Source organism: Staurois parvus, unplaced genomic scaffold, assembly GCF_062004578.1.
Source record: "Staurois parvus isolate SC_StPar_1 unplaced genomic scaffold, SC_StPar_1.0 ptg000635l, whole genome shotgun sequence".
In the NCBI taxonomy this organism is placed as follows: Eukaryota; Metazoa; Chordata; class Amphibia; order Anura; family Ranidae; genus Staurois; species Staurois parvus.
The window spans coordinates 588590-611616 of NW_028318431.1; the positions used below are offsets into that span (position 1 = coordinate 588590).

At 42.8% G+C, this 23027-nt stretch overlaps 1 protein-coding gene across 1 annotated transcript in view; it reads right to left on the minus strand.

Moving 5' to 3' along the window:
• Positions 1-15049: 15049 nt before the first annotated feature.
• The window catches only part of SPAG5 (sperm associated antigen 5), a 96414-nt gene continuing 88436 nt past the window's right edge, over positions 15050-23027 (minus strand). The window contains exons 23-26 of the mRNA XM_089693618.1: positions 19661-19804; positions 16868-16942; positions 15566-15646; positions 15050-15258 (exon numbers count right to left, since the gene is read on the minus strand). Of these exons, the coding sequence (XP_089549744.1) occupies positions 15187-15258; positions 15566-15646; positions 16868-16942; positions 19661-19804 (372 nt within the window). The 3' untranslated portion in view covers positions 15050-15186. The remainder of the gene's footprint in view (positions 15259-15565; positions 15647-16867; positions 16943-19660; positions 19805-23027) is intronic.

The window sequence follows — 23027 nt, forward strand, 5'->3', positions numbered from 1 at the left end:
TGAGAAATTGAGTAACACAAACCCAATTGTTTCTTACATTCATTGACAACCACAACCTTTTTTCCAAATATTGACTAAACATGGACATCCCAAAGCAGTGCCACAATGAGGGGTTGGCAAACCAAAAACTAGAGCAACAAGGCTACATGCCACCCCCCAAAACAACCCGAAAAGGGGCGAAAAAAAAACTTCAACAGCAGCCAGCAAAACATGTGGCTAAAACAAGCATCTGAAGAAGCAAACATGACATTGTAGAATGTGTAGAAGAGTGCACAAACAACCAGGTTTGCCTATGATACCTGTGAGACACTAAGGGCTCTGGTGAAGCGTGCCATATTGGGGAAGGTAAACCCCAGCCTCTAATGGTGTATGCCTGAACATTTGTTTGAATACAATAGAATCTATTAGCAAGGGAGGCCGCCAAGCCTGTCCTGGACTATCTGTGAGCACAGAAGGAAAATCTGCACTTCCAAAAGAAGGTCATAGGTGCACATGAACTATTTCACCCATGGCCAAGGAGGGCAAGGCAACCCTCAGAGGGTGTTCTGACCATAGACACAAGGAAGACAGACCATGTCCTCAGTCAGGTGAAAATACAACACCACCTTCAAAGGAAAGGAAAGGCCTGGATGGAGAACTACTTTCTGCAAGACCAGATAGGGAGACTTAAAAGGCAACCACCTGAATACCCCCAAGGAGAGGCTGCTGAAGGACCGAGGAACCAAGTTCAACCCCCACAGCAGCAATGGGGAACTCCTGGAGGGGGGCACCACATGACGAAACCATCTGGAAGAAAGTGTAGATCAAAGAATGTATGGATAAGGAAGAATGAAAAATTATTGCAAGTACAGAAATCTGGGCTTAAATGGCACTCAAAGCATGCTGGCACTCCACATACTGTTGGAGAAAGGCCAAAACTGGAGCCGCAGAGAAGGAACGTGAGTGGGCACCCAGAGCCTTGCATCAGTCAATAGAAGCCTTCCATGCATAACAACATAGCTTTCGAGAGGTAAACTTACGTGTCTACATCATTGTGAGAATCACTGAACCCGACAATTCCCTGTTCCCCCTGGACAGACTTTCAATAGCCATGCCGTTGAAGCCAGAGACAGTAAAGTAGGGTGATAGATTGGACCCTGGGACAGGAGGTCCTCCTGAAAAAGCAGCTGTCAGAGTGCATCTACGATCAGCTTCACCATTGACTGAGGCCAGTCCGGAACCACCAGAATGACCAGAATCCCTTTGGCCCCTATCCTATGCAGCAGGTGAGCGATACTGATTCCATGGTGCCACAATGCATCTGTTGCATCTGCCAGGGGGTCCCTCCCTTTTGCCACAAACCTTGGCAATAGAGAAAAAGCAAAATGGTGAAGGTCCATGCAAGAACACCAGCAGTGTTTGTATTCCTGAGGAAGGGAAGAAGTCAGATAATGTATGGCTGATAAATGCCATTTATTTCTATAATGTTATTTATTATCCTTTTTAATAAGTCTATTATAAAATTTTTTCAGTCTAGACTGACTTTGTCATCTCTTTGTGTAGACGTCACTCCTGAAATTCCATATCTATTCAGGCCTGCAATAATCAGTGGCTGAATATCAGCCTGAATTGCTCCCATATGTAAATACAATCCTTAAGTAGTTGTAAAGCCTTAGGGTATGCATTAAAGTAAAAAAACCCTTCGGTGCTGCACATGTACTCCCAGGTGACGGTGACCTTTATACTTACCTGAGCCTGATCCAGCGATGTGCATGAGAGCAGTAGCTCTCCCAGCTCTGTCCTGCCTCACTGCACAAATTCATACCAGTGAGAGCCATTGGCACCTGCTGCTTTCAATCAAATTCTGATGAGGAAGTGGGGAGAGGAGCCGAGCTGCCCTGTCTGTGTCCATGGGCATAGAAGAAAGTGGCTTTCTATGGGGGTACTCACTGAAGAGGAGCCAAGAGCACAAGCCAGGGACCCCAGGAGAAAAGGGTCAAAATTGCTCTGTCCAAAAGTATTGCACAGAGCAGGAAAGTAAGACATGTTTATTCTTTCCAAGGAAAAAAAAAAGTGAACCTTTAATGTTACTGTAAGCCTGATACACATGAGATGAGAATATCGGATGAAAAATACAATTTTCAGAGCGATCGGCTGATGATCTGATCATTAGTACACAGCTTTTATGAGCTGACCACAACATTTTATGCAAAATTATCTGAAGGGACAAGCACATAAACAGAGCACAGGATAACAGAATGAATATGATAATCAGTACAGCATTCGTCTGTAAACAATCAAGTGACCAAGAACGTGACATTACTATACAATACAATATCGTAGGAAGTTGTATTCTGTCTTACAAGAAATTTTGTAGCTCTAGAAACCAATTTTTTTTTTTTTTAAATTTCAATATTTCTTTTATTGAATTATAAAGAGAAAACTAAAATAAAAATAAAAATGACATTACAAAGGTGTAATGGATAATCGTTGCATAACAAATGCAATGAAGTGATTAAATTTCACACAAATACCATTGTCTGGTTACATTATTAACATATAATCCAGATATGAATAGAAAGAAAAGAGGTAGAAATAAAGGGAAGTGGGAAGGTATGAAGCCCTAAGATGTAGATTTGGTAATGACTAGAGGTATAAACCTCATGTATCAAGATTTAAAGTGGCAATGACAATAATAATGACAATAATAGTAATAGAGGTGCTTGTGAGAGAGAGAATAGATTCCAAAGCTAAAGTGCTTGTGTTGGGACATAAGAAGCCAAATAGCATCAGTTAAGTTTTAGAGTGGTAAGGTAGAGCAGGGGTTGTAAATCTATGGGAACTAATTAAAAAGAAATTTATCTAAGAGGAGGTGGGCCTTAGCACACATGTATTCAAATAAAGAATGATCATTTAATATTTTTATAGTAGTTGAGCAATCAGCGGGTGTAGATTGTTTCCATTGTTTTGCAAGGGTTAGCCTAACTGTTGTAAATAGATGTGTGAGGACTGTGTGAAATGTAGGAGGCCAGGAATCAATGCCTATTCCCAACAAGGCTAGTTTAGGGTCAGGCTGCATTTTTTCACCTATAATGGATGAGGCCAAGGAAAAGATATCAAGCCAAATGCCAGCTTGGCATTTGTACCAGACATGAGAAGTCGATCCTGTGTTTCCACAGTCTCCAGCACAGTGGTGATTAGAGAAGATGGTGGATAGTCTATTTGGTGTTAAATGCCATTTGTGAAAAAGCTTTTGGAGTGATTCCCAATGTGAGAGACATCTAGAGTGTTTTAAAGGTAGTAAAGGTTGAGTGGCAAGGTACCACTGACTTGGAGAAATCGTGAATTGGAAGGTAAGTTCCCCATAAGATATAGTTGTGATTTTCTGTGGAAGAGTGGGCGACAGTCCCAAGTGACGAGACGGTGAGATATTCATATGAAGCAAAAGATCTTCTGGGAGAGTCTTTAGTAATTTGTAGACAATGTAGAGCATGTTGTGCTTGTAGATATTTGTAAATATGAGGAGGTTTTTATTGGATGCAGCTTGAGAGAGTCCATGAGATACAGTTGCAAGAAAAAGTATGTGAACCCCTTGGGATTACGTGGAGTTTTGCATGAATTGGGCAAAAAATGTGCTCTGAATTTCATCTAAGTCACAACAATAGAAGAACACAGTCTGCTGAACATAATACTACACAAACATTAGATGTTGCCATGGTTTAATTGCACATAACATGTAAACATTCACAGTGCAGGGAGGAAAAAGTATGTGAGGCCCTAGCTTAATGACTTCTCCCAGAGCTAATTGGAGCCAGGAGTGAGCCAACCTTGACTCCAATCAGTGTGATGATATTGGATGTGTTGCTGACAGCTGTCCTGCCCTTAAAAAAACACACACCTGTTTTGTGTTTACTGGTTTCAAGAAGCACTGTCTGATGTGAACCATGCCTTGCAGAAAAGAGCTCTCAGAAGACCTACGATCAAGAATTGTTGACTTGCATGAAGCTGGAAAGGGTTACAAAAGTATCTCCCAAAGCCTTGATGTTCACGGTAAGACAGACTGTCTACAAATGGAGAAAGTTTAGCACTGTTGCTACTCTCCCTAGGCGTGGTCGTCCTGTAAAAATGACTGCAAAAGCACAGCGCAGAATGCTGCATGAGGTAAAGAAGAATCCCAGAGTGTCAGCTAAAGACCTAGAGAAATCTCTGGCACATGCTAACATTTTTGTTGACACATCTACAATAAGGAAAACATTAAACAAGAATGGAGTACATGGGAGGACACACGGAGGAAATCATTGCTGTCCAAAAAGAATATTGCAGCACGTTTGAAATTTACAAAAGAGCACCTGGATGTTCCACAGCACTTCTGGCAAAATATACTGTGGACAGATGAAACCAAGATTGAGTTGTTTGGGAAGAACACACAACACTATGTGTGGAGAAAAAAAGGCACAGCACACCAACATCAAAACCTCATCCCCACTGTAAAACATGGCAGAGGGAACATCATGGTTTGGGGCTGCTTTGCTGCCTCAGGGCCTGGACGGATTGTTGTCATTGATGGGAAAATGAATTCCAGAGTTTATCAAGACATTTTGCAGGAAAACATACAACCATCTGTCCGCCAACTGAAGCTCCGCAGAGGATGGGTGGTGCAACAGGACAATGACCCAAAGCATACAAGTAATTCAACAAAACAATGGCTGCAACAGCACAGAATACGCCTTCTGGAGTGGCCCAGTCAGAGTCCTGACCTCAACCCCATTGAAATGCTGTGGCATGACCTTAAGAGAGCGATTCACACCAGACATCCCAAGAATATTGCTACACTGAAACAGTTTTGTGAAGAGGAGTGGTCCAAAATTACTCCAGATCGTTGTGCAGGTCTGATCTGCAACTACAGGAAACGTTTGGTTGAGGTTATTGCTGCCAAAGGAGGGTCAACCAGTTATTAAGTCCAAAGGTTCACATACTTTTTCCTCCCTGCACTGTGAATGTTTACATGTTATGTGCAATTAAACCATGGCAACATCTAATGTTTGTGTAGTATTATGTTCAGCAGATTGTGTTCTTCTATTGTTGTGACTTAGATGACGTTCAGAGCACATTTTATGCCCAATTCATGCAAAACTCCACATAATCCCAAGGGGTTCACATACTTTTTCTTGCAACTGTATATCCATAATGGAATTGCATACCTTGCAGGCAGCTGTAATAGTTTCTAGAAAATATTTACGTGAAGATCTTTTTATGCATATTGCTACCAGAAGTTTAAGGCAGTGATTTCAATTTGGGTCCAAGGAAGTCGCAGTGCTGGGTTCCACCAAGCTCTGAGTTGAGATGAAATTGAAGCTTTATAGTATCTTGTGACATTAGGTGTGCCCATTCCTGCATATGTTGAGGGTAGATGTAGAATAGTAGACTTTATCCTAAGATTTCTAGAATTCCAGATATAGGTTTGAATGCTTTGAATTCTCTTGAGATGAGCTGAAAGAAATGGGAGAGGTAAAGTTCGTTATACATATAGGGCATGTGGTAGTAAAAACATTTTGGTTAGTGTTATACGGCCTGCCCAGCAGGTAAATCAGGTCTGAAGGTTTGCACATAGAAAGGTTATTTTAGTGATCAGTGTTCAGTAATAAGGACAAAGGATTCTAGAACTAGGAGAGGTAAGTTCTACACCTAGATATTGTAAAGAAGAAAGCGGAGCCCATGAGAAGGGAGAGACGCATGAGACCTGATCTTTAGTAGTGGCATCAAGACCAATAGATAACATGGGATATAGAGTGACTGAGCTCATAGGGAGAGATCAAGCTAAAATGAACTAATAATTTGCACAGGGGTGGTAGAGACTGTTCTGGGTTAGTTAGGAAAAGGAGGACATCATTTGTGTATAAGCCTATTTTATGTTGAACTGTACCTATAGTTAGACCAGAGATTAAGGGATGAGATGTTACATGTTATGCGAGGGGTTCCAAGATGAGTGAGAACATTTTTGGGGAGAGGGGACATCCCTATTGGTTACCATTGGTAATAGGGAAAGAGAAGGTTAAAAATCCTGAAGTTCATACCCTGGCACTAGTTTGAGTATAGAGGGTATGAACAGTAGAAAGAATCTGTCCAGAAAACCCAAACTTAGACAAGATGGCATTCATATAAAGCCAGTGTACTCGATCAAATGCTCTCTCTGGATCAAGTTAGATGAGCAGAGAAGGCATTTTGTAAAGTTCCACCCATTGTATTAAGTTGATAAATCTTCTAGTGCCATCAGAAGTTTGTCTACCAGAGACAAAACCAACTTGATCCGGGTAAGCTAGCACAGGAGTAAATTTAGCAAGGCCGTTGGCTATTAATTTGGCATAGAGCTTTGTATCTGTGTTTAGTAGGGAGATAGGGCAGAAATGGGCTGGGGAGTCTGTGGATGTACCTGGTTTAGGAATAGTGACTATTATGAATTCTAAAAATTCTGGAGGGCAGGCTCCTTTCTCAGCGATATTATTCAGGGAAACCGTGAGGTGTGATATTAAATGGGGTGTGAATGTCTTATATTATTCATTTACAAACCCATCAGGGCCTGGGGATATATGTAAGGGTAAGGAATTGATGACTTTAGTTATTTCTGCTTCAGAGAACTGGGAGGAAATGTCTTGAAGTTTTTTGGGGTTTGAGTTGGGAACCGAATGGAATCTAAGAAGTTTTGTATTGCTAAAGGATCAGGGGAGGGAACAGTAGTTGAATCTTTTCAGTTATAAAAGGGCAGAGAAGTAATTACTGAATTGTTCAGCAATAGCAGAAGGATTGAGGATTTTATTACCTGATTGATCTAAGAGAAAAGGAATTTTTACCATGGCTTGTCGTTTCTTAAATTGTTTTGCTAGAAAAGCTCCAGGTTTATTTCCCAGAGCATAGGAGTTGAGGCGAAGTTGTTTAATATAAAAGTCCTGTGATTTTTGGAATAGGGATCTAAGTTGGTTACAGAGATCTCAGATGTGATCAGTGAGAAGAGGGTCATACGTTTTCTTACAGGTTTCCAGGTCATGAATTTGGGCAGGAATCTGGGAGACCTGTTGCATGCATTGCTTTTTTTCCCATGGGCAGAATTTTTAAAGACCCCTAATAAAGGCCTTATAAGCATTCCAAAGGTGGTTGGATCTGAAACTGGGTTATAATTGGTCTGAAAAAAAAAAGGCTAATTCCATTGCAATCTGATGTTTATAGGTTGGGTTAGTAAGGATTGAAGAATTGAGCCTCCAGGGTGAGGTTGAGAAAGGGGAAATGGTAAGTAGCAGGTCGAGGGGCATAGGTGTGTGATCAGACCATGTTATAACTCCACTTTAAGTAGAAGTAACTTTTTGTAATGTGTATTTATAGACAAGGAAAAAGTCAATGCTAGAATAGACTTTATACACAGAAGGACAAAAGATGTAGTCTCTTCAGTTTCCGTGAGTGTAAAGCCATGCATCATATACTGTAGGTCTTCATTGTACAGAAGGGAAGAGAAAGTTTGGGAAGGGTTGGTAGAGTCCACAGATGGATTTGACACAGCAATAAAATTGCAACATATAACTAGAGTTTGAGACTTATAGGGCTCCAATTTATGCAGCAGACCTTTGTAGAACTTCTTTTGAGAAGTGTTAGGAGCATATAAACTTACTATAGTGATAGGAGAGTTATTTATTGATGTGGAAAGGATGACGAAGCGGCCGAGAGGGTCTATTTCTACATTATGAAGTTGGAAGGCAACCATATCTTTAACGGCTATCATGACCCCACTCTTAATTCCACATTAGAGCAAAAAGTATGAGGGAAACTTGGATGAGTGCAAGATGGAGCTTTAGAAGCTGAAAAGTGGGTATCCTGGGCAAAAATAATATCACAGTGAGAAATCAATGCCTCTTTCCATAATAAGGCTCTTATAAGAGGACTATTAAGTCCTTTGATATTAAAATGAGAAGATTCTAAGTGACTTTAGATGTTAAAATATGAGAATATGGAATATGCTCCTGTAGCATACTAGACCTCGCTTAAGAAGCAAACAATGAGGTGCATTGTCACAATTTTTCAAAATTGTAGCAATCCCATAAGAAAACTGACAGGTAGCATACTGTAATGAAAATAGGAGAAAAAGTGAGAAAGGTGGTGAAAAAAGGAGAAGCATAGGAAAAAAGTGAATATTTGAGTATGTGCATGGCACAATATGACTCCAGGGAGGAGAAACAACCTTGTTACAACAAACTAAAAGGAGAACCAGTAAATTTAGCAACCAGCTTTAGGTAAGTACTATTGAAAAGCATAAATGACAAAAGCTACATATGGGTAATGGCAGTCTTGAACTATGCAAGTTTCATGTGTTACAGTATTAATGTTATGCCAATCTCCAGCCACGTGGTTTGGTGGGCCACAATGAAAAGGAGCCAGCACTTTGGGAGGGGGCCAGGCCCCAATTATGCAGCTGCTTTAATCCTTGTTTTAGATGAGGGGTCTCCAAACTTGCTAAACAAAGAGCCAAATTACTGTCCTTCAGAAATTAGGAGGGCCAGACTGTGGCCATTGGGAGTAGATATTTTTCTAGTGCCAGTGGGAGTAAAGAGTATCTTTGGAATTAAGGGGAGGAATGGTGCCCCGCTGTTGGTGTCAGTGGGAGGAATGATGCTCCAAGGGCCGCATAAAGGCAAGCAGAGGGCTGTATCTGGCCCCCAAGCCACAGTTTGGAGACCTCCTCTTTAGATGGATTGTTGTATTTTTGCCTTGGTAGGTAGCCATGAGCTTAGTAGTAAAGCCCGATCTATATGAAATAGTGTGCTCCTCTAAGATCTTGGTAATGGAAGGAAACTCTCTCCATTTCTGTGCCGTGGCAGCAGATATGTCTGAAAAAATGACCAAATCAGTATACGGTTCTGGAAAGGAAGGCATATTTTTGGCTGCCAGGAGAATGCGATCTTTGGTCTGGAAAAAATGTATGCGAGCAAGCACATCACGTGGTTTGTCTGCTGGGATGTGAGGAGGTGTAAAGATTCTGTGTGCCTAGTCAATGATAAGATCATGAGCAGATAGAGACAGAATCAACACTTTACAGGAATTGTTGTAGGTGTGGTGTCAAAGACTCCGTATGCTCCGGATTTTAAGGTTGTTTCGACAGGAACAATCTTCTAAATCTGCAAGTTTAGTGGATATGTGCTGTATGTCATTAGTGTGGCCTTGGTGAGCATCCACTAATTCATGATATGCGCCAGTATATTCAGTAAGTTGTTGTTCCACTCTGTCAGTGCGATCCCCCAAATCATCAATCTATGAGACAGAGATTTGTAAATGTCCCTCTGTGGCCCTGTTTGAAGAGATAATAACATCTGTTTCAAAGTATGTTCTGATACAGCATTGTCAGAGGCAGGGAGATCATCCAGGGATTCAAGTGTCCCCATCGTCATCATCTGCAGTGTCAAAGCTCAATGATTTTTTCCTTACCAGAGCAGCATGGCTTGGTGAGGTGAAGGGAGAGGAGGCAGCAAGTTTGTGCCGGTCTTTGCCCTGATCTGGAGGACTGCAGCAGTCCATGGTTTTGTGTTGGTCGGGATCTGACCAATCCGGGGATGCTGTGTGCACCGCTGTGTGCCTGGGCTCTGCTCCATCTTGAGACCCACAAGGGTGGGAGCTGTTGAAGAAATCTGTGCCGGCTGGGCCCCGCTGACTTAGAATTTTTGCGGGAAATGTTCCCCAATCTGTCTGAGGGCTGAGGAGGTTGTTGGGATGCAGTCTGAGTGGCCACTGTGGCTGTAGAGTCCTCCTTGCCAGTGGAGAGAGAGAATCAGGCGGCCATTCAGTATCATGGCCAGGCCCCATAACCTATTTGTTTATGATATGAGACTAGCATGCAGTAATAAAACAATCATTCATCCAATATTCTCATCATGTTTACCAGGCTCAAGAGCAAGTCACACTTCTGAGAGTTCAGCTCCCAATACCCGGTATCACTGCGAATGTCAGATCGAGGGCAGTAATTCTAGCACCAGACTTTCTGAAATTTTTAAAAATTTAAAGAGCTCCTGTCCCCTGTGCTCCTGCGCAAATGGGAACACACAGCGATCGTCCCACACGTGAGGTATATTGGGAGGCAACTTGAGCTTTGAGCTCCCTCCACAGATTTTCAAACGGATTAAGGTCTGGAGACTGGCTAGGCCACTCCAGGACTTTAACGTGCTTCTTCTTGAACCACTCCTTTGTTGCCTTGGCTTGGCCATGTGTTTTGGGTCATTGTCATGCTGGAACACCCATCCACAACCCATTTTCAATGCCCTGGCTGAGGAAAGAAGGTTCTCACCCTTTGATGCGGTGCAATTGTCCTGTCCCCTTAGCAGTAAAACACCCCCAAAGCAGAATGTTTCCACCACGTTTGACAGTTGGGATGGTGTTCTTGGGGTCATAGGCAGCATTCCTCCTCTTCCAAACACGGCAAGTTGAGTTGATGCCAAAGAGCCTGATTTTGGTCTCATCTGACCACAACACGTTTAACCAGTCCTCCTCTGCATCATTCAGATGTTCAGTGGCAAACTTCAGACGGGCCTGGACATGTGCTTTCTTTGGCAGAGGGACTTTGCGGGCACTGCAGAATTTCAATCCTGGTCAGCGTAGTGTGTTACCAATTGTTTTCTTGGTGACTGTGGTCCCAGCTGCCTGGAGATCATTGACAAGATCCTCACGTGTAGTTCTGGGATGATTCCTCAATGTTCTCATGATCATTGACACTCCATGAGGTAAGATCTGCATGGTGCACCAGACCTAGGGAGACTGACAGTTGTTTTGTGTTTCTTCCATTTGTGAATGATTGCACCAACTGTTGCCACCTTCTCACCAAACTGCTTGGCGATAGTTTGGTAGCCCAGTCCAGCCTTGCGTAGGTCTACAATCTTGTCCCGGACATCCTTGGACAGCTCTTTGGTCTTTGCCATGGTGGAGAGTTTGGAATCTGATTGTTCGATTGCTCCTGTGGACAGGTGTCTTTTATACAGGTAACAAAAATTAGATTAGCAGCACTTCCTTTAAGAGACTGCTTCTAATCTCAGCTTGTTACCTGTATGAAAGACACCTGGTAGCCAGAAATCCTGCTGAATGATAGGGGATCAAATACTTATTTCCCTCATGAACATGCAAATCAGTGCATAATTTGTTAGACACGCATTTCTTTTGAATTTTTTGTTGCTATTCTGTCTCTCAGTGTTACAATACACCTACCATTCAATTTTTGGACTGATCATTTCTTTGTGAGTGGGAAAACATTCAAAATCAGCAGGGGATCAAATACTTATTTCCTTCACTGTATATCTACTATTAAATAGTCATTATTTACTACACTATGAGGAGCCTCTGTGTTTCGGTTTTAGTTGATCGCCCACCCGTAGCTTATTGAAGTGGACCTCTACTACTGTGATACTGAAAGTGAGGGAGGATTTCAATTGAGCGCAATTTGACCTGGTTTCTAGGTCAAAATTGGGAGGCAAGTGTGTACCCCTGGTGGAGGTGGACACAGAGGTATATTAGGGAGACACCTTGTTTTCACGTACTGAGGATTGATCATCATTTACTTGGGACTATATGATTTATCATTGCGCAACTGCACTGTATACTTTGTATAATTTGCTCAATTTAATATATGCTACACATTTAATATAATTGGTATCCCAGTTTATCCTATATATGGTGTTGCATTTCTGCCGAGGGCAGCTGGGTGTATACTAATACACCCTCCTTGTATATGCACTTTTTATCACTGTTTGGTAATGTATATTTGTTATATTTTGAATCATGGTTTATTTTATACATGGTATAATAAATTCATTTTACTTAGGAGGGCAGCTGGGTGTTTACTACTAGGCCCGCCGTTCATATGCACCTTTGGATCATCACTTTATTATATATACCTTTTATATTTCTTTAGGTTTTCTTATTGGTTCATTTATTTATTACCCTGCGATTGTTGTAGGCAGGGCTCAGCTGGGTGTTTATGATTATTTATTTGTGATTTTGGTGGGGAGTTTGCTATGTGTTAGCGCAGCACCTTTTATATATATGCTTATATATATTTCTAAGACCTAAAAATGTGTTTTCCCAGAATCTTAACAGACATGTCAACAAAGCTGAATAAACAATTTGTAATGAGTGTATTCACTTGCACATACCTCTCCACTCGGCAGCTGACCGTCTGTACGACAGTATCCTTCCACTGTCATGCCCTGACCTGGCCAGTACTGCGTACAACGACTCACTGTCAACTGCCCTAGACTCCCTGGCACCCCTAACCACACGTAACATCAGACCCCGACCGCTTCAACCCTGGCAGAATGACCATACAAAATGTCTCAAACGACGCAGTCGCGCACTGGAGCAATTATGGTGCAAAACCAGATCCCCTCGTGCATTCTCCCTCTACAAATCCGCCTTCCTCACCTACACCTCCCCTCTCCACACCGCCAAGCAAGCCTACTTCGTAACCCTCATTAACACTCTCTCCACCTGTCCTCACCGGCTCTTCTCCACTTTCAACTCCCTGCTCTCCCCTCCCCCCCCACCTCCACCCAGTACCTCACTCACCGCCCACGAGATTGCCAATCATTTCCAAAATAAGATTGACGCAATCCGTAAGGACATTGTCAATTCACAATCTACCTCTCCACCTAGCCACCCTCCCTCCATCACCCCCTCAACTCTCCCCTCCTCTGACCTCGCAACCGCACTGCCCCCCACCACACCTAACATCCTGCACACTATAACCTCCCCAACACTCCGCTCCTTCAGCCCTGCTACCACTGAGGAGGTCACTAAGGTCTTCACTGAAGCCCGCCTCACCACTTGCCCCCTGGACCCTATCCCTTCACAACTCCTCCGGTCACCCCCCTCCTCCATCATTCGCTCCCTCACCCACATCTTCAACCTCTCCCTCTCTACTGGCACATTCCCTTCCCCCCTAAAGCACGCACACATCACCCCCATACTCAAAAAACCCTCCCTGAACCCCACTGACCTGAACAACCTTCGACCCATCTCCCTGCTGCCACTCACTTCCAAGCTCCTTGAGCGCTTAGTCTACAATCGCCTAAGCGCCCACCTCACTGACAACAATCTCCTTGATCCTCTACAGTCTGGCTTCCGTCCCCTACACTCCACCGAAACCGCCCTACTTAAAATCACCAACGACCTGCTAACCGCCAAAGCTAATGGCCACTACTCAGTCCTCCTACTCCTCGACCTCTCCGAGGCCTTCGACAGTCGACCACCCCCTCCTCCTTACTAAACTACACTCCTTTGGCATCAGGGACTCTGCTCTCTCCTGGTTCTCCTCTTACCTATCCCAACGCTCCTTCAGCGTTACCTATAACGCTGCCACCTCTCCCTCTCTCCCCCTCTCTGTTGGGGTCCCCCAAGGCCCTGTCCTCGGGCCCCTTCTCTTCTCCGTCTACACCTCCTCGCTTGGCAAACTGATACACTCCCACGGCTTCAACTATCACCTCTATGCCGATGACACACAAATTTACCTCTCCACCCCTCCACTCACCCCTTCAGTCTCTGCCCGTATCACCCACCTCCTAAACGACATATCAGATTGGATGTCGCTCCATTTCCTCAAGTTAAACCTGTCCAAAACCAAGCTCCTAGTTTTCCCCCCAGCCTCTCCATCACGACTAACAATGCCACCATCAATCCCACCCCACACGCCAAAGTCCTAGGTGTCACCCTGGACTCAAACCTTTCCTTCCGACCTCATGTCCAATCACTATCAAAGTAATGCAGGCTCCACCTCCATAACATCTCCAAGATACGTATGTTCCTCACCGCAGACACCACTAAACAACTCGTACACTCCCTTATTATCTCACGCCTTGACTACTGCAACTCCCTTCTCACCGGCCTACCCCGACAAACGCTATTCCCGCTCCAGTCTATCCTGAACTCAGCGGCTAGACTCATCCACCTCACCAACTGCTCCACTTCGGCCGCCCCCCTCTGCCAATCCCTTCACTGGCTCCCGATTGCCCAACGCATTAAATTCAAATTACTAACTCTGACATACAAAGCCATCCATAACACTGCCCCAAACTACCTCCTCACTGACCTGATACCCAAATATCACCCTATCCGTGCCCTTCGCTCCTCACAAGACCTCCTACTCTCTAGCTCCCTGATCTCCTTCTCCCACGCCCCACTGCGGGACTTCTCCAGTACGTCCCCCATCCTCTGGAACTCCCTACCCCAATCCATCAGACTGTCACCTACCCTCCTCACCTTCAGGCACACCCTGAAAACCCATCTCTTCAGGGAAGCCTACCCCACCCTCACCTAACAGCCGTTCTCCTCCACTCCTCCTACCACTCCATCTCCCACAGCCACTTCCTCCTGTACCTCTACCCCCTCCCTCCTAGATTGTAAGCTCGAAAGAGCAGGGCCCTCGAACCCATCGTGTATTGTATTGTTATTGTATTGTCTCTTGTACTGTCCCCCCACTTTAATGTACAGCGCTGAGCAAACCCTTTGGCGCTATCTAAACACTGTATAATAATAATAATAATAATAATTATAGTAAGGTTGCAGCATTTCACGGGTTTTCACAGCTATGTAACTGTCTTACTAAAGCAGATTCTTGTAGAGAAGTGTGTGTCTTGGCATGCCACTGGCATTGACCTAGCCGTCGGTAAGGGTATTCCAATACACAGCTGGCATAGCCTTCCAATACACAGCTGGCATACAATTGCAGTGCTGGTCTAATGGCTTGCAGGTTAACAGGTAGCGGTCCATTAAACTGTAATGACACCTGTCATTTTGAAAAAATATTTTTGTTCCAATTTAAATTGAGAAAAAAAATATTTTACACACAGACAAGAAAAGAATAAAGCAGGTATGAAGTCCCAGACAAAAAGGTGAGGGATACGTATGTTCTGTCAGCTGTCTAGCATCCGCTCTCCCTAATCCTATGCTGAGGCTTAATATGCATAACACATCTTTAGGCAAACATATATAAAAGGTATACCTAAAAAGGATATCTAGTTTTAGCTACAAAAGTAAGCTAAATTCAAGATGCAAATTATTTTATATATTTATTATTTAGAACACAACTATACAAACATTTGACAATATAAATAAAATGTACATTTTTTTTTATGTTATAAAACATTGTAGTTTTATACATTTTTCTTGCAGTATTAAAAATCTGATTATGTCCTAGTTGAGAAACTCCTTTAACTGTCTCAGTGTGTCGCACTGGTTTACAACATCTGGTATGGAAAGAAGAGCCTGCAGAAAGAATGAAAACATAGCTGTAAATAACATGCTTGGAGAAGGAATTTTTATTTGTAACGAAGAGAGCAATTTAGTGCAAACTGGTTACCAAGGCACCATGATAACTCAGGAGTTGGCACTTTTCTTTGCAGAGCAGAAGACCGAAAACTAAAATACTGGACTTGGGGTGGACTGACCCTTTTAAAATACATACCCTAAATGACTTCACATGCACTTACTGTATGTAGGGAAGAAATCTTTCAACTAAAGAGATACTGAAGTTACAGCCAAGATTTATTCTAAAACTAACTTTAAATATTACCTCTCTTATTTTTTCAATAATGTCATCAAGCTTCTGTACTTCTGCCTCTGAGCGAGCAAGATTTCCTTCCAATATATCCCTCTATAAAATTAAAAGAAGACACATGCAAACATATGTGTAATGAAGCAGATAAATATCAAATTACATCCTTCAGAAAAATGCAGCAAAGATTGATGTTGACCATTTACATTTGTGCACTGCATTAAAGCCCATTATGCCACACATGAACATGCATTTCTTGAAAGAGAAGTGAGGGATTCGAAAAATAGAAACAATTATACTCACCTATGTAGATGCAGCATTGATCCGATGCTGCCGCTTTCCCCCGCCGACTCTACACCGAGAACTGAGCGATCAAAGACCTCCGATTGCTCAGTTCTTGGGTCCGTTCTGAGCACAGAGTGGTGACGCACTACACTGAGGAAACATGTGCGTTAATGTAATGCTCTAATGTGTTTCGGCTCAAAACTTTGTACTTTCTAAGTACGGATGTCTGAGAAACTAAAGGGTCATCTGTAAAATAAATCCATCCAAAATATTGTACATACTTGAAGGAATACTAAAGATTGGGGAAAAAAGAAGCTAGATTCTTTGCATTGTTGAAACTGAAATCAAAGTGGAAAAAGCAACTTGATGTGTCAGACAACAACATGCAAGTAACACTGTCAGTAACTGCCTCAAATCCCTCTTTTGACAGAACAACAAACATCTCACTAGATGTAGCTAGTATGCATATCTTTGATTACAGATATAGCGTGTGTGTATATGTATATATATATATATATATATATATAAATAAATATAATACATGCACACTACTTATGATTGTGATTTAATTTGGTCCGTTTTTACCTATTCATATGTAAAGTTAAACCAGGCCATTGATTTTTTTCTTTTTTCCCCATACTGGTACCTGCTAGGATTTGTAATGATGATGATTTCAACAGTCTGGTGAAAGGGGTATGGAGACATACTGGGCAACACATAACAGCCTTTAAATTGACAGTCCTATGCATAAATTAGAATATGCAGCCAGTTTAGGGAAAGCCCAGCAACCATTTTGTTCTGGACACTGTGGCTTTTACATACAGATCACTCTTAGTAACTAGTACATTTGTATAACGCAAGCATGGCCAGAAGCATAAGCCATTCATCTGAAAGAAAAAAATATTTTGAAAATAAAGCATAGCAGTTTGCAGATGGCATCCTTTCTTCAACAGCTCACGCCATACATGGAAGATTGCTTGTTTAGGCCTTTACTAATAAAAGGTATTATTTGTAGAAGAAGAAAACAGTACTTACATGTCTCATTAGCCTCTGGACAGCCTCAGACTTTGAATATTCTACATCACTAAGTCTTATATTCAGAGCAGTTAACTGAGGAACATAAAAACCATACAGTCACTGTTAAAACCATACATATCTACCAGACAATTCAAGAACAAATACTTAAAATAAAAATGTACAGGGATTTAAACACCTACGGCACAAAAGATTTTTTATACTTTTAGAAAATATATAACATTTTTCTTTTTATATACATTTAAAGTGGTAGTAAACTCGTTGGGGGAAGAAAAAAAAAAAAGGAACATCATAATGTGCTAGTAGACATCGCATACTAGCACATTATGAAGACTTCCCTTAGAACGAAGCCCTCCAGCGGCATGCTGTCAGTGCTGACAGGACTTCCATCTTCACCAGTTTTCTTTCCAAGTCCCCGGGCTGTGGTTACTTGAATGGCAAAACCGCCAATGACGTCACTCCTGCGCATGCATGTGGGAGTTTCTGCCACGACACACAGCTCTGAAGGAACGGCACGGGTATGCTGTTCCTTCAGAGCACATGCGCCAGTGATGTCACCGGCTGCTGCTCTGTAGAATATCTCCTAAATGGTGAATGTTTAGGAGATATTAGTTTTACATACAGGTAAGCTTTATTATAAGCTTGCCTGTAGGTACAAAATATTAAGCAAGAGTTTACTACCACTTTAAAAGCAGATGATTTTACAATAGCAAACAAGTCTACTGTAACTGGACAATCTAGAATGTAGGTCCCCTTCAATGCTGCAAGTTACCAAGAAGAATCATGTTAACTACTAACATAAGAAGAGTTTAAAATTGTACTGTTGAGATATTTAAGGGCAAGAAAAGCAAAATCGCTATATAACAGGAGCATTATATACAAGCCATTTTAGCTTTCAGAAGATTAGAGTGGGGTAGGCAACCTTTCAGAGGTTGAGATCTACCTGACAACATGGAGAAAATCAAAGATCCCTGGAGGGCGGTGCCCTTTTTAAACAAAAACACAAAGACTATCAAATCCTCAATAAAAACACAGCATAAAGAACACAATGTGTTACATTAGTGTCCTCTACTCCCCTACACGTCACTCTCCCCCACAACAGTATCCTCTGCCTTCCTCCCCGCACTACTGTCTGTACCCCTCCTCCCCAACGTGTCTGCTGCCCCCCTAAAGCAGGGTCCTTTGCTCCCCCCCCACAGTAGTGTCCTCTGCTTCCTAAAGCAGTGGCCCCTGCTCTGTCTCTCCCACCACAGACAGTATTGTCATCTCCCCCCCCCCATAGCAATGTCCTCTGCCTCCCTCCCCACAGTAGTGTCTGTACCACCCCCCCAGGCAGTGTCCTATACCTCTCTGACCCCTCTCCTCCCATAGCAGTGTCGTCTGCAATTTCCCCACAACTGTGTGTGCAGAGGAGGTGATGCAATGCATCCTCACCACCTGTTTAAAGTTCTTTAAAGGGTGATCAAAATGTAGATTGCTCTTCAGAGAGCAAAGCTAGTGTGGGTAAGTCCTAAGGGTTAAAGATAGAGGAAGAAGGAGGAAAGGGACAGCACACACAGAGATCCGGCATTCTTTTCTCCCTGTCAGAGTCTCTGTAAGAAACAATTTCTGCAGGTAGAAAGAAATGCATTAAGTCTGCGTTCTGTTCCTCTGACACTGAGGATCTTTAACAGCAGCCTAGTGACACAATAATTACATGAATAGCTTGGAAGAGAGTTTCCTCTGCTCCTGACCCTCTCTTATTCCATTGCTTGCACTAAAACAACAAATCTATCACTGTCCATGTTGCTGCAGAAGCAGTTTTGTCTCTATTAGGCAAACAAAGAACACAAAACTCACATGGGAGTTAGGAGAGCTAGGGAGTCACTTTGGCTTATTTTTCCTCTGGCACTGCCTGAAGTTAAAACATGGTGGGAGTGGAGTTGCAGCATGGACACAGCAAGATCGGCTAAGCAGCAAGTGATTCCACAGATTCCTCCCACCTTAGCTGGCCAAGGCACTGGGATGACATTATACATTGTTCACTATCCACTATCCAGCCCTGCATCTGACTACTGTGTATATATATATTAATTACATATACACACACACACACACATACATACATACACGTGTGTGTGTGTATTATATTTTTTTTTTCTCGCTGGTGCGGTGGATGACCATTTGAGATATGAAGAAGCCCGCCCACCCTACTCATGCTTTTAGTGAAACCAACAGCTGTAGCAGGTATGCATGCATTACCCCTGTATTTCTAGTAGTGCATAATTTGGGGCTGATCTGAGGTTTGAAGGTGCCTGAAGTTTGGGTTGATCTGATGTTCTAAAAGTGAATGATCTGAGGCAAATCTGAGGTCTAAAGGTGTGCGAGTTGGCGCAAATCAGAGTTTTGAATGTGCATTATTTGAGGCTGCTTTAAACGAAATAAATTTTCCATTAGCCGTACAGTTATGAATGAAAACTAGCTATACTATTAATACGTGCTATTAACTGCCTGTATTTTGAGTGAATCAATCCATCTCTTGCCCTGCAACGTGTATTCTCTTGTGAATGAACTGCTAGACAGCCCTAACTGGTAAAAACCCAAATTACTATTTCCAAACAGGAAAGGTCTAATAGGCATATCTAGAGCCGAACAAAAACGGCTTGTATATTAATGTTTCGATTTGGAAAAGCTTGTGGATACCTAACCCAATATGAAACGCTTTCACGGAACTGAAACCCTTGCTAGAAATATATAACAAGGATCTATGCAAACTTTACATTTATGGACACTTTAAACCAAAAGCAGACTTACATCCTTGTGCATCATCAGCTTCTCCTCAATCCAGTTTTTTTCTGTATCTGAGGGATTCTGGGCCAGCATTCTTTTTAAGACATCCACTTCACTTTTACACTGCTTTAATGAAAGCTTTACCTTTGAGTTTTCCTGAACGACATCCTATTTGAAAAAAAAACACACTAGGGTTTTTATAGATCAAGGCCAGACAAACTAAAGCAGCCAGGTAGACCATATGCTGTAAATAAATACATAAAAGAAAACACCACAAAAAACCCCCCAAAAACCTAAACAAAACTTGCTGTCTGTCACCAGCCTGAATATCCACTAGAGGGCGCAGAACACAGATGTGCTTTTATACCCCACTGCCCTCTAGTGGATTCTGTATAGAAAACCACAGAGAAGCCCTGAAACTTGGGAGTACATCTTGCCATCAGGGTCCCACAAAGCTGTAAAGGTACTATGAGGGAATTTATGTCTGTGACTGCATCAAATATAAAAGGTACATGAATCTATTGGAGGCCAGTATGGATTTTGGAGTCTCCATAGTGGACATATTTTTCTCAGTGTGCTTCCAAATCTACCACTACACCCATCACAGACAGGCACATGGCCGAGGAGTTTTGCAGTGGGGTGGGCAAAACCTAATGGGTAAAAGACTCTAGCTCTCCAACAAGTTTGCCTTGCTATTGACTGACGGCTCCCAGCAGTAGGTGGATTTCATAGCCTCAACTATAGAATCTGCCCGCTGCCAATCAATAAATCAGTAAATAGGACTTAAAGTGGAACATTAGACAGTAAATCAAGTCCAGCTAGATCACTTTGGATTTGCCCTTTTTACAGATACAGCTACGTAAAACACTAAAAAGAAGTGCCTATATGGTTTCAAATCCAGTAATACACTCTCACCCTGCTTTCTATTTTTCGGCACTGTGCTGAAAATGTAGAGGCCGATCTGCTGACAGCCTAAAGATTTATACTGCTCAGGGGCTTTGGGCTTCAGAAAAATGGCAGCCTCCAGCAAGAAGAAACAGGAACAATGCTGGAGGCAATTTACAGCACACACTAATTTTAGTAGCATAATTCTTAACGTGGAGTGTATGTCCCTTGCTAAAGAAAAATATTTTTTATCAAGCGGTTATGGGTAAAGTTCCGCTTTAATGAGAAACTAGTTTCTTAATTCCCCACCAGTTTCCGCCCACCCAACAGGCACTGCAGCCATAGAGACTAGTTTCCCATCAGCTCCTCGTGAATTTTTTATTTCATTTATTTATTTATTTTTACAAAGTACAGGAACTCACGCCATGCTCCTGCAACGAACCACATCAAGTAGTGGGGTGGAAAAACAGTGGGAGGGTCTTAAAGAGATATTAAATACCAGCAGTGCAGACTTCAAAAGAGTGTAATGTACTAAGTGCAGGATTCAGAGGTGCACTGTGCACAGACAGCAGCACAGAGTTCGAGGGTGTGCCAGGTACAGGGTGCAGCGTTTGAGGGTGTGTTAAGTCCCGAGTGCAGAGTTCAGCTCTCTTCCACAGCTAATTCTACTCAAGTTCACACATGTGCTGTTCAGGAATACTCAAAGTTGCATGTGTTCCCGACCCACAGGCAAACTATACTACTTTTTAGCAGATGTGTGTGGGGCCATCAATTTATAATTTTGCACAGAGCAGTTCCGAACCTCCTATTCTGGGGTCCCCTGCCGCCACTCTTGGCTCCTCCCTTTCTCCAAGTGCTGCCACAGATAGTCGCCAACTATAGGGGTGCTCCTGCAAACTCAATCTTTAGCCGGATGGTGTGCATCTATTGACACACACAGCCCACCTAGGCCTGATGCCCTGGGGAGAGAGAGGAGAGGGGAGAGAGAGAGGAGAGAGGGGAGAGAGAGAACAGTGCTGCTGCTCTCAGGCACAGCATTAGATCGAAATTGGGCTCAGGTAAGTATTTAGGAGGGCTGAACATGAAATGTTTTTAATCTTAATGCAGAGAATACATTGGTATATAAAAAAAAAAAAATGTACTCTTTATAACCACTTTAAACGTGTGAACAGAAGCCCAAGCAGCAGCCGTGCAAATCTGAGAACACGTACCTTATGCTGAAAAGCCCATGGAGCACTAACAGATCTAACAGAATGTGCCTTAACAGGAAACGGTGGGACCCAATCTTTTAGAACATAGGCTGACTTGTCTAATCCACGTAGCAATGATGGAGTGAGAAGCAGGAAGCCCCCTACAAGAAGCTTCAGGAAGCACAAGAGTCTGATTGACGAAAAGTCAATATGGCCGAGAGGTAAACTCTCACAGTGCATACAATACGTACAGTCAAAACAGTGGAGACAAAGTGTGTTTAAACGTTTCAGAGCAGGATGTAAGAAGGGGTGGGCAATATCCTAGTTGAGGTGGAAGGTTTAAACCACATTAGGGAGGAGAGGCTTTAGGTTTCAAACCAACCTTGTCTATGTGTAACACCAGGAAAGACTCCATACAGAATAAGGTGGCTAACTTCGAGACCCTCCAAATAGAGCTGATAGCCATGTGAATGGCCACATTGCAAATGAGATCAGAAAAGGGATTATTCCTAATAGGTTCAAAGTTTGGCCTCTGAAGGCCCAAAGAAGCAGGTTAAGGGCACACAGTCACAGGAGAATATACATGGGGAGAATGAGAAATCAATGGTCTCAAACAAAAAACAGCTAAGGAGATTTGTTACCTTAATGGTACTCAAAACCAGTCTAGTTTGTTGTTGAATCTGGATGCCAGAAGACACATGTCTGGCATTCCCCTCCTGCTGCAAAGAGCTTGGGACACCTTTTGGCGGTAATGACCTGTAATGGCCCCAGGAAAAATTGGAATGTGCAAGTAAGCATCCCAGATGTCTACTGAGGCCAGGAAATCCCCCAGAAGGAGGGAAGCAAAATATCAACCTGGTCCATTCCAAGCAGAAGTTTTGAACCCGCAGGAACAAGTTGAGAGTATTGAGATCCAGACTAAGCCACACACCACCATTTTCCTTCAGTACTATGAAAAGGTTCAAGTAGAAACCCTGAAAACGTTCCTCATGACACCCTGAGAGAGGAGCTACTCAAGGGCAGCAAGAAGATTTGCCCATCTTTGCAGGAAAGGAGGCAAATTTGAGACCATGAATCAGGGAGCAGGCTGAAATGCCAGTTTATAGCCCCTGGAAATGACACTCTAGACCAAAACATCAGAGATTACTTGGAACTGGTAGACCAAAATGGCCCACTGACAAGTAAGGACGTTTCATCACTGAATAAGAGGGCTTGGAGGTTTAGGTCTTCTAACTAAAGTATGTTCCAGAAGTATGTCTCCAAACTGTGGCCCGAGGGCCGAATGTAGCTCTTTGCTAGCCTTTATCCAGCCCTTT